This window comes from Anolis carolinensis, chromosome 1 (genome assembly GCF_035594765.1).
Source record: "Anolis carolinensis isolate JA03-04 chromosome 1, rAnoCar3.1.pri, whole genome shotgun sequence".
Lineage (NCBI taxonomy): Eukaryota > Metazoa > Chordata > Lepidosauria > Squamata > Dactyloidae > Anolis > Anolis carolinensis.
The window spans coordinates 212,721,544-212,734,235 of record NC_085841.1 but is presented as its reverse complement, the minus strand read 5'-3'; the positions used below and the strand labels follow the sequence as shown (position 1 = coordinate 212,734,235).

Genomic DNA, 12,692 nt, shown 5'->3' with positions numbered 1-12,692 from the left:
TTATCTTCTGTGAGAAAGGTCTCTAGTGCCTCACCAAAATATTGTATATATACTCATATATAATTTGACCTCATGCATAAGTCAAGGGCTGGTTTTGGGGTCAAAATTATGGATTTTGTTGTGACCTGTGGAAAAGTTGAGGGTCATTCTACAGAGAGAGGAAAATACCAATGTTGCCTCAGAGAGCCATCTACAACCATTCCCTCGCCAGGGATTCAAAAAGTCCAGAACGGGTGCCACTGTAGAGAAAATAAAAGTGAGTGTTTCTTTTACAAAACTCACTCTGCGCACTTTGACCCAGTTCATTTTTATGACTTTTATTCTGGTGCCTAAATTATGTTTTACTATGGTCACTATTTTGATTTTACTATGTTAAAGTGTATAATTTTATATTTGCATTTCTATTTTGATGTGTTTTATTCTGTGTATTGTAATTACCTGGGCTTGGCCCCATGTAAGCTACCCTGAGTCCCTTCGGGGAGATGGAGGCGAGGTACAAAAATAAAGTTATTATTATTAGTAGTAGTATTTCTTTTAGGTTCTTTCAGGACTTTTGCTACTCTACTCAGTGAAAGATCTGGTTCCTTTTATGATAAAGAGTTAAGCTACAGTACTCACACAGACTTGTGGATACATCAACCCAGTTTTTTTGGGTGGCTTTTGTTGACTAAAATTTACAGATTTATACCTGAGTGTATAGGGTATAAACTTGAGGATTCTATAGGACGGAGTCATAGCAATGAAAGTGGGAAGCAAAGTATGCAGGAAAATGGAACTAATGGACAAAAAGGAGAGCTAAGAAATACAATACAGAGAGAGAGAGAGAGAGAGAGAGAGAGAGAGAGAGAGAGAGAGAGAGGAGAGTTCTTAATTTCAAAGCGAGAACAGCTGCATCTTTCCAAAGACGATTCCATATCGTGGAATATATACATCTTGGCAAGTGTCCCAGGGGTCAAAGCAGCACTGAGACAGACAGCCTTTCAAGGCTCCCTTCTCCTTCCTTTCCAGCATTTCAGCAGTTGGTGGCCATCAATATTAAAGCAACTGCAAGGTGCACCAGAGGCAGTGCTACCCGACTGGAGTTATGGCTGCTTCTGGGCATGGGCCTAGCTCTCTCACATAGACACAGAAAGAGCAAAACGGTACCCCTGAATGTCGCCTAGAGTTTCTGCTGTATCTGCAGGTTTTTAGCTGAGTTATCGACAGGCCAGGGAGCAGCCGGCTAAAGCCCGACCAACATCATCCATGTAACTGCTTCCTCCCAAACCAGCCTTGCTTTAGGTGTCTCCCAGGAAGGCCAAAGCAGCCAGAAAAATGTGGTACCAAAATATATTTCCTCACATTTGGATAATATGCCCACAGCCCTACCTTTAACCTTCTGGCAAAGAGATTGAGGGGGGGGGGGGGTGAAATGAAAATGTTAAACTAAGGACAGCAACTAATGCCTTTAAAATGGAAAGAAGGAAGGATCTGAAGAAGAGATAAGAATTACAAAATTATGGCAAATCAAAGGGGTGGGGCAGGGATTCACAGATCTGAAGGAAGGGAAATGAATTGGGAGCCCCAAACCGAGAGTGCAACTACTGTACATTGCAAGTTAAATACAGTTTGGGTCGCTGTATGTTTTCCAAGCTCATGGCCATGTTCCAGAAGCATTCTCGCCTAATGTTTCACCCACATCTATAGCAGGCAACCTCTGAGGATGCCGGGCATAGATGTGGGCAAAATGTCAGGAGAAAATGATTCTGTAACATGGCCATACAGTCCAGAAAACTCACAGCATCCCAGTGATTCTGGCCATGGAAGCCTTCGACAGCACATTAAGTACAGTTTTTACATCACTTTCTCTGCCCTGGCTCAATGGTATAGACTCAGAGAAGTTGTGGTTTTGTGAGGCACCAACACTCTTAGCCACAGAAAACTAAAACTACAACTCCCATGACTCCATAGCATTGAGTCATGGCAGTAAAAGTGGTGTCAGACTGCATTCGTGTTCTGAGCCTGTCCGCAGGGAAAAACTTGTCAAAATCTGGAGAAAAAAAGCGAGCTAAAACAAATTTAGGTTTTGAGAAACCGGAGAAAACTCTGCAGGTTAGGATTAAAAAAAACTTTGTTTGGTGTGGCCTGGCATTAGTGATAAAGGGAGGCAATGAAGGATGGTGGGCGCCCACAGTGGCAGGGACCAAGGGGTGCACCTACTCTGTAGATTAAATACAGTTTGACATCACTTCATCTGCCCTGCTATAAAATCCTGGGAGTTGAGGTTTGGTGAGGCACCAGCACTCTTGGGAACAGAAAGGCTTGTAAAAACTACAGCTCCCATGACTCCATAGCATTGAGCCACGGCAGTAAAAGTAATGTCAGACTTCATTCCTTCTATAGTGAACACAGAGGGCCCTTCCTCACAGCCATATAAGCCAGAATATCAAGGCAGAAAATCCCACAATATCTGCTTTGAACTGGGTTATCTGAGTCCACACTGCCATATATCCCAGTTCAAAGCAGATAATGTAGGATTTTATTGAGCTGTGTGGAAGGGGCCAGAGCTTGTCAGCTGGGAGAAATATGTCAAAAACTGCAAAATAAAAAAGTGAGCTAAAACAGATGTAGGGAGAAAATACTGCAGGTTAGGACTGTTAGGATTTGTGGGACTTGAAGTCCAAAACACCTGGAGGGCCAAAGTTTGCCCATGTCTGGGATAAATCCTCCTTGTCTGGTGTGACCTGGCAATAAAGGCGATAAAGGGAGGCAATGAAGGATGGTTTGAGCCTACAATGGTAGGGACCAAGACAGCGAAACTGTAGAAAGAATGCAGTTTGACGAACTGGAGCTCTAAGAGATCCAGTCCGGGGAGAGCCCTTCCACACAGCCATATAAATCCAGAATATCTAGGCAGGAAATCCCCAGTATCTGCTTTGAACTGGATTATGTGGCAGCATGGATTCAGATAACCCAGTTCAAAGCTGGTATGGTGCGATTTCCTGCCTTGATATTCTGGGTTATATGGCTGTGTGGAAGGGCCCTGAGGCACCAACACGCTGGGGCACAGAAAGGCCTGGCCAAACTACAACTTCCATGACTCCACAGCATTGGCAATAAAAGTAATGTCCGACTGCATTCCTTATCGGGTGTGAGCCAGCATTATAGGCGTTAATAAGGGAGGCAATAAAGGATGATGGGTTGAGCCTACAGTGGCAAGGACCAAGGAAGCTATACTGTAGAAAGAATGCCGTTTGACACCACTTCATGATCTGTAACCTCATCACACTAGAGCATGAATCCACTTTAAATCCGGTTTCTGCCTCCTGCAGAATTCTGGGGTTTGTAGTTTGGTGAGGCCCAGGACATTTTCTGGCTGAGCTGTTTAAAACCCCCTCCCTGAAGTGGATCTAAGAGTGGATTCAAAGTGGATCTAAGTTCTAGTGTGATAAAGATACTGGAGCACTGAGGATTCCAGTTCGGTGAGGGCCCTTCCACAAGGCTATATAATCCAAAATATCAAGGCAGGAAATCCCACAAGATCTGCTTTGAACTGGAGCCATACACAGTAGAGTCTCACTTATCCGACATTCGCTTATCCAACGTTCTGGATTATCCAACGCAGTTTTCCTCCCGCCCTGACCCACAGCTGTTTCTCTAGGCAGCAAGGACTGAACTTTTTATGGATTTAAGTAGCAACAATGTTGCTACTGTAAGTTCATTTTATGTAATTCTATCTTTATTTGTAGTCCATTTGTCAGTAGCCAATGTTTTTATAGTCAATGTTTTCAATATATTGCTATGTTTGGTGCTAAATTCATAAATACAGTAATTACTACATAGCATTAATGCGTAATGAACTACTTTTTGTGTCAAATTTGTTGTATAACATGATGTTTTGGTGCTTAATTTGTAAAATCATCTAATTTAATGTTTAATAGGCTTTTCCTTAATCCCTCCTTATTATCCAACATATTCACTTATCCAACATATTCACTTATCCAACATTCTGCCGGCCCATTTATGTTGGATAAGTGAGACTCTACTGTACTACATAACGTTACAATGTTTTGGTAATTTGACATTTAATAGGCTTTTCCTTAATCCCTCCTAATTATCCAACATTTTTGCCCCGACGGCAAAGTGTGTTAAAGCACTGAGCTGCTGAATTTGCAGACCGAAAGGTCCCAGGTTCAAATCCCAGGAGCGGAGTGAGCACCCGCTATTAGCTCCAGATTCTGCCAACCTTGCAGTTCGAAAACATGCCAATGTGAGTAGATCAATAGGTACCGCTCCGGCGGGAAGGTAACGGCGTTCCATGCAGTCATGTCGGCCACATGACCTTGGAGGTGTCTACGGGCAACGCCGGCTCTTCGGCTTAGAAATGGAGATGAGCACCAACTTAATATCAGGGGAAACGTTTACCTTTACCTTGCTTATCCAACGTTCTGTTTGCCTGTTTATGTCAGATAAGTGAAACTCTACTGTAACTCAGAATATCAAGGCAGAAAATCTTACAATATGTGCTTTGAATTCAATTATGTGGCAGCATGGACTCAGATAACCCAGTTCAAAGTAGTTATGGTGGGATTTAAGCATCTGAGGGGGAAAAGGAAGGGGCCTGAGGCTGTTAGGAAAGGCAGGAGTTGGCCGTCAAAACACCTGGAGGGCCGAAGTTTGCCCATGCCTGTGATAAAGGGAGGCAATGAAGGATGGGTTAAGCCTACAATGGCAGGGACCAAGGCAGTTTTACTGTAGAAGGAATGCAGCTGGACACCACAAACCCTGGGGCACAAAAAGGCCTGACCAAACTACAACTCCCATGACTCCACAGCCTGGAAGCAGGACTAAACCCCCTTCCCTCACAGTTGAGTAAAATCCCTTACAGTAGAGTCTCACTTATCCAACATAAACGGGCTTGCAGAATGTTGGATAAGCGAATATGTTGGATAATAAGGAGAGATTAAGGAAAAGCCTATTAAACATCAAATTAGGTTATGACTTTACAAATTTAGCACCAAAACATGATGTCTTACAACAAATTTGACAGAAAAAGTAGTTCAATAGGCAGTAATGTTATGTCGTAATTACTGTATTTATGAATTTAGCACCAAAATATCACAATGTATTGAAAACATTGACTACAAAAATGAGTTGGATAATCCAGAACGTTGGATAAGCGAGTGTTGGATAAGTGAGACTCTACTGTATATTTATTGTATCTTGACTTATGATTTGCTTTATTGTTGATTGATTGTTTTATTGTTGTTTTTATATTGTTTGTGACCTGGGCTTGGCCCCATGTAAGCTGCCCCGAGTCCCTTCAGGGAGATGGGGCGAGGTATAAAAATAAAATTATTATTACAGTAGAGTCTCACTTATCCAACATAAACGGGCTTGCAGAATGTTGGATAAGTGAATATGTTGGATAATAAGGAGAGATTAAGGAAAAGCCTATTAAACATCAAATTAAGTTATGACTTTACAAATTAAGCACCAAAACATGATGTCTTACAACAAATTTGACAGAAAAAGTAGTTCAATAGGCAGTAATGTTATGTCGTAATTACTGTATTTATGAATTTAGCACCAAAATATCACAATGTATTGAAAACATTGACTACAAAAATGAGTTGGATAATCCAGAACGTTGGATAAGCGAGTGTTGGATAAGTGAGACTCTACTGTATATTTATTGTATCTTGACTTATGATTTGCTTTATTGTTGATTGATTGTTTTATTGTTATGTTTTTATATTGTTTGTGACCTGGGTTTGGCCCCATGTAAGCTGCCCCGAGTCCCTTCAGGGAGATGGGGCGAGGTATAAAAATAAAATTATTATTACAGTAGAGTCTCACTTATCCAACATAAACGGGCTTGCAGAATGTTGGATAAGTGAACATGTTGGATAATAAGGAGAGATTAAGGAAAAGCCTATTAAACATCAAATTAGGTTATGACTTTACAAATTAAGCACCAAAACATCATGTTTAACAACAAATTTGACTGAAAAAGTAGTTCAATACGCAGTAATGCTATGTAGTAATTACCGTATTTACGAATTTAGCACCAAAATATCATGATGTATTGAAAACATTGACTACAAAAATGAGTTGGATAATCCAGAACGTTGGATAAGCGAGTGTTGGATAAGTGAGACTCTACTGTATATTTATTGTATCTTGACTTATGATTTGCTTTATTGTTGATTGATTGTTTTATTGTTATGTTTTTATATTGTTTGTGACCTGGGTTTGGCCCCATGTAAGCTGCCCCGAGTCCCTTCAGGGAGATGGGGCGAGGTATAAAAATAAAATTATTATTACAGTAGAGTCTCACTTATCCAACATAAACGGGCTTGCAGAATGTTGGATAAGTGAATATGTTGGATAATAAGGAGAGATTAAGGAAAAGCCTATTAAACATCAAATTAGGTTATGACTTTACAAATTAAGCACCAAAACATCATGTTTAACAACAAATTTGACAGAAAAAGTAGTTCAATACGCAGTAATGCTATGTAGTAATTACCGTATTTACGAATTTAGCACCAAAATATCATGATGTATTGAAAACATTGACTACAAAAATGTGTTGGATAATCCAGAACGTTGGATAAGCGAGTGTTGGATAAGTGAGACTCTACTGTATATTTATTGTATCTTGACTTATGATTTGCTTTATTGTTGATTGATTGTTTTATTGTTATGTTTTTATATTGTTTGTGACCTGGGCTTGGCCCCATGTAAGCTGCCCCGAGTCCCTTCAGGGAGATGGGGCGAGGTATAAAAATAAAATTATTATTATATTAAAAAGGCCTAGCCAAACTACAACTCCCATGACTGGAAGCCTGGAAGCAGGACTAAGCCCTCTTCCGCACAGCTGAATAAAATCCCATTATTTTCTGAACTGGAATATATGGCAATGTGGACTCAGATAACCCAGTTCAAAGCAGATATTGTGTGGGGTTGATATTGTGTGTGGAAGGGCCCTAAGAGTTGAAAGGAGTGCCAAACTGCAGCGTAGGCATGCAAAGACCTTGGCTCCCAGGCTGCCCACAGACAGCGAAAAGGCGTGCCTTCCAAGCCTCCTTGAGAGGCAAAGGCTGTCAGACCTGCACCGCAGTGGCGGCGGGAGCAGGGCCACGAGGCCGCAAAGGAAACGCCGGTAGGCAGGCAGGCAGATAGGCCTCAAGGCCCGGAGAAGAGAAGAGGCACGACTCACCGATCACCTCCTGCAGCTCATAGGCGTCCCGCAGGATGGGCCAGGCGACAACAGCGGCGGCTGCAGGGGCCGGGCTCGCTGGAGGAACAGCAGCAGTAGCAGCAGCAACAGTCGGCTGAAGAGGCTCTGGCGCTGGCTGAGGCTCCGGCTCCTGCTCTTGCTGCTGGACGTGGAGAGGCGAGTCGCCCGGCTCCGCCATGATGCGGCAGCAAAGACGCCTCTAGTACCGGCAAGCGAGCGTCCTTCTTCCTCCTCCTCCTGCTTTAAACTTCCCTGCCGGCGGCACCACCTTTAACCCGCCTCATCTGCCGGCCTCCGCCGCGCATCCGCTAAGGGGCGGAGGCTGGGGCGCCATCAGCATCAGGAGGGGGAGGAGCCGCGTAGCTCTCCCACAGAGGCTCTGGAGGAGAGGAACCAATGCAGCAGGGCGCCGCTCTCCCTGCCGGCCAGGGCTCAAGGCTGTGCAACCCTGGGGGTCCGAGTTGGGTGGAGCACCAGCACCCGGGCAGAGGAGGCTCAGGCTGCATTCAGGCCTTCTCAAACCACAGCTCTCGCGTTTCCGTGAGCCTTGGCAGTTCAAGGCGTGCCAAAGTGCATCCATTCCAGGGGGTGCGCCCAAGCCCATAGCCAAGAGGGCGCTTTAGGGATTCAGCCTCGTGACTTGAAGGTTGGGTTGCTGACCTGAAGGCTGCCAGGTTCGAATCCCACCCGGGGAGAGCGCGGATGAGCTCCCTCTATCAGCTCCAGCTCCATGCGGGGACATGAGAGAAGCCTCCCACAAGGATGGTAAAAACATCAAAACATCCGGGCGTCCCCTGGGCAACGTCCTTGCAGACGGCCAATTCTCTCACTCCAGAAGCAACTCCGGTTGCTCCTGACACGAAGAAAAAAAACTAAAAAAAACACGTTTTACTCATTAATCTTGACTGGTTAACCAAATCCCCAGGGATCCCCGATGGCTCAGCAGTTTAAAGCGCTGAGGTGCTGAACTTGCTGACTGAAAGGCCAGCGGTTCGAATCCGGGGAGTGGGTTGAGCTCCCGCTGTTAGCCCCAGCTTCTGCCAACCTAGCAGTTCGAAAACATGCAAACGTGGGTAGATCAATAGGTACTAGTCTGGCAGGAAGGTCATAGTACCTTCTTTCGCAACCTATTTCCCCATAAGTACAGCTGAAACCAGAGCTCTTGGTGGTGCAGTGGGTTAAACTGCTGAATTTGCTGACCGAAAGTTTGGCGGTTTGAATCCGGGGAGTAGGTTGAGCTCCCGCTGTTAGCCCCAGCTTCTGCCAACCTAGCAGTTCGAAAACATGCAAATGTGAGTAGATCAATAGGTACCACTCCGGGGGTAAGGTCATAGTGCCTTCTTGCGCAACCTATTTTCCCCAGAAGTACAGCTGAAACCAGAGCCCTCTGTGGCGCAGTGGGTTAAACTGCTGAACTTGCTGACAGAAAGGTTGGCGGTTCGAATCTATTTATTATTATTACAGTAGAGTCTCACTGAGGAGCCCCGGTGGCGAAGTGCGTTAAAGCACTGAGCTGGAGACCGAAAGGTCCCAGGTTCAAACCCCGGGAGCGGAATGAGCACCTGCTGTTAGCTCCAGCTCCTACCAACCTAGCAGTTCGAAAACATGCCAATGTGAGTAGATCAATAGGTATCACTCCAGCAGGAAGGTAACAGCGCTCCATGCAGACATGCTGGCCACATGAACTTGGAGGTGTCTACGGACAACGCCGACTCTTCGGCTTAGAAATGGAGATGAGCACTAACCCTCAGAGTCAGTCACAACTGGACTTAACGTCAGGGGAAACCTTTACCTTTTACCTACAGTCTCACTTATCCAACATAAACGGGCCAGCAGAATGTTGGATAAGCAAATATGTTGGATAATAAGGAGGCATTAAGGAAAAGCCTATTACACATCAAATTAGGTTATGATTTTACAAATTAAGCACCAAAACATCATGTTTAACAACAAATTTGACAGAAAAAGTAGTTCAATACGAAGTAATGCTATGTACAATTACTGTATTTACGAATTTAGCACCAAAACATCACGATGTATTGAAATCATTGACTACAAAAATGCGTTGGATAATCCAGAACGTTGGATAAGTGAGTGTTGGATAAGTGAGACTCTACTGTTTTTATTTATTTCCATCATTTCTATCCCGCCCTTCTCACCCGAAGGGACTCAGGGCAGCTTACAAAACTGGCAGAATTCGATGCCAATATACAACAATACAAACGAATAAAACATAAGCAATTAAAAACAGATTTAAAATAATACAAAATACTTGAGCCATTCATCCACAAAACCTTTTACATAAACCTTAGTCCAGACCGAGTTGACGCCAACGAAACTTATTCTTTGAACGCTTGTTCACATAGCCAGGTCTTCACTTTCTTTCTAAAACTCAAAAGGGATGGAGCCTGCCAGATGTCACTAGGGAGGGAGTTCCACAGCCAAGGAGCCACCACTGATCTAGGGATCTCGTGTCCGACTCTGGGGGTTGGTGCTCATCTCCATTTCTAAGCCGAAGAGCTGGCGTTGTCCATAGACACCTCCAAGGTTATGTGGCCTGCATGACTGCATGGAGCGCCCTTACCTTCCCCCCGGAGCAGTACCTATTGATCTACTCACATTTGCATGTTTTCGAACTGCTAGGTTGGCAGGACCTGGGGCTAACAGTGGCCGCTCACTCCTCTCCTGGGATTTGAACCTGGGACCTTTTGGTCTGCAAGTTCAGCAGCTCAGCGCTTTAAAGCATTATGCCACCAGGGACCCCTGAAGTCTTCAATATACACCAAGAAACAATACCATCATAACAAGTTGTGCTTGGCTGAAAACTTGCTAATCCACAGTGGAAAACGTCTTGATGTAGCTCATCATCAGGGCCGTAGCAAAAAAAATGGGGAGGGGTGAAACTTTTTTTGCGAATCATGAAGAGTAGTTTCATAACGCGAAATAATTTAGAAATCAGGCTCCACAGATAAACTTCAGTGGACACTCATGAGGTTTTGGTTAACCAGTTAAAATTCATGAGTAAACCAGGCTTTAAAAAAAAAATTCTGAAAATTTTCAGGAGAGGGGGTTGAGCCCCTAACAACCCCCCCCCCCCTTGGCTACAGCCCTGCCCATCATTATGAAAAAAAAGAAAACAGACATTTCTGCTAATTGTGGAATATATTGCCCTTTGTGGACAACAAGAACTGACTTAAAGAGGGAGCAGTGATTCAAGACCTATTACCTATGAAGAACCTTTGCATAATTATGGTAATTTCAGGGCCTTGTTGAGATCTCGTACCAGATCAGGAGACACTGAACTGAAAAGTCATCTGGAGGCGGGGGTCAACCCCTCTTGAATTTTTTTTTTCTGGCTATGGGCCTGGCTCCTGTTATTTTACTTTATTTTTAAAATTATTTGATACATTCCAAAAATTAACAAAATTTTTGTGATGCATGTCTTATTTCAATGTACATAATACCAAAAGTAGGTAAAAGGTTTCCCCTGACGTTAAGTCCAGTCGTGACCGACTCTGGAGATTGGCGCTCATCTCCATTTCTAAGCCGAAGAGCCGGCGTTGTCAGTAGACACCTCCAAGGTCATGTGGCTGGCATAACTCCATGGAGCGCCGTTACCTTCCCACCGGAGCAGTACCTATTGATCTACTCACATTTGCATGTTACCGAACTGCTAGGTTGGCAGAAGATACCAAAAGTAACTAATGCTTAAATGACATTTTAAGTGATCCTTTGAAATGTATCACCCACCCCCTACCCTCCCCCGTTCCCCCTCCCGTCTGGAACAGCAATTCAATATATTATCGTTGTATCATTTTAACCGTGTGGAACGCCTGGTTCAAGGTGGTGTATCTTTCACCTCCATCTAGTTTGTCAATTAGGACTGACCATTTCCTGAACCAGTCTTGTTCTTTTAGGCTATTTGTATATTTTCTTTTCCTTTGATTAATGAAATAATTAATTATATATTCTGATATATAAGACCACCAAGTTTCTACGTCCCATTTTGTCTCATCCCTCCATCCTCGGGCTATCGTGACTTGTATTGTGGCTGTCATATATTTTAGGATCTCGGTCCAATTATTGTTATCGTCCCTTACCTTTATTGTGAGAGACATATATCTGGCTTTGTCCCATATTAATTATTTCCCTATTATTTCTTCCATTTCTTTTCTTATTTTACTATAAAAGATTTGAATTTTTCTACAGTCCCACCACATGTGGGGGAATGAACCTATTCCCCCACATTTGTGCCAACATTTGTTCGAGGTATTTCCCGTTATATGAGCCAATTGTAGGGGGGTTCTATACCATTTAGAGATTATTTTCCTTTGTCTTTCTTTGATCCTTATATGATTAATTTTATTAATATTATCGATCCAAGACCCGATTAGTTTCTCAGTAAAGTTTTTTTTCCTGTTTCCAGTTCTCTATAAGCGTTGCTTTTGTATTATAAGTTAAGGTAATTAGTTCATCATACCATAGGCCAGTCATTCCTTTATCTATTTCTAATTTCCTTCTAATTATTCTATCCAGAGTGGTTTCACCTGCTTCTCTTCTTTTCATGGCCTGAGCTTGTCATCCTATTATTAATCCCTAACATCCCAACCTGCATTCCACTGACTTCAAGGGTGCATCTACACTGTAGAATTAATGAAGTTTGGCACTACTTTAACTGCCATGGCCCTATGCTATGAGATCCAAGGAACTGTAGTTTGGTGATGTACCAGCACTATCTGGCAGAGAACGCTAAATGCCTTGTATAACTACAGCTTCCCTGGACTCTATTGCAATAAGCTATGGCAATTAAAAGCCATATCAAACTGCACTAATCTTATGCAGGAGATGTACCCCATGATATACTTTAAATTTTTTGTCATTTGCTTTGTAAAACACTAGCACATTCTTTCAAAGTTGAGATTTATGAATAAAGGAGAGTGTTTAATTCAAAATATTGACTAATACCAGCCATGAAGTGGCTGTTACTTTCTAAAACACAAGGGCCTTGATCTGGCACAGTATATGTGGATAGAGTTAAATGGCAGAAAGAAAGCAAAAAGCTTTGGTTGGTTTACCTGCACATATACAGATGCACGCCTAGAGCTATTTTAGATAATATTTTCTTTAGCAGATGGAGAAATAAGGAGACCTGCAACAGATCAAAGACATTCACACATTTTTATGGAGTGCTGTCCAGTCCAAGTCTGTAAAGTGTTATCTGGGATTCCAGGCATATAGAAACACTGTCTGGGTGGGCAAGTTGGAGTAAGTTCTGCCTTGGGGAATTCTGAGGTCTGTAGTCCAAGAAGTAAATATCAAGCTCTGCAATTACATTATTAGTATTGGCCATTCAAGAGAATCATACACATACATAAGCCAATTAACGCCATGTAGTGAAAATGTCATGGTGTATATGTGTGAAGCGGACTGAAGAGGTATGAGGCTAATGCTAATATGGCCCTGTAAT

The 12,692-nt window shown here is 43.1% G+C and overlaps 1 protein-coding gene across 1 annotated transcript in view; it reads right to left on the bottom strand.

The window, feature by feature from the left end:
* stk39 (serine/threonine kinase 39) overlaps positions 1 to 7,721 on the bottom strand; it is a 166,072-nt gene extending 158,351 nt beyond the window's left edge. Inside the window, exon 1 of the mRNA XM_062969190.1 lies at positions 7,205 to 7,721. Coding sequence (XP_062825260.1) covers positions 7,205 to 7,403 — 199 coding nt within the window. The 5' untranslated portion in view covers positions 7,404 to 7,721. The remainder of the gene's footprint in view (positions 1 to 7,204) is intronic.
* Between the last annotated feature and the right edge of the window lie 4,971 nt (positions 7,722 to 12,692).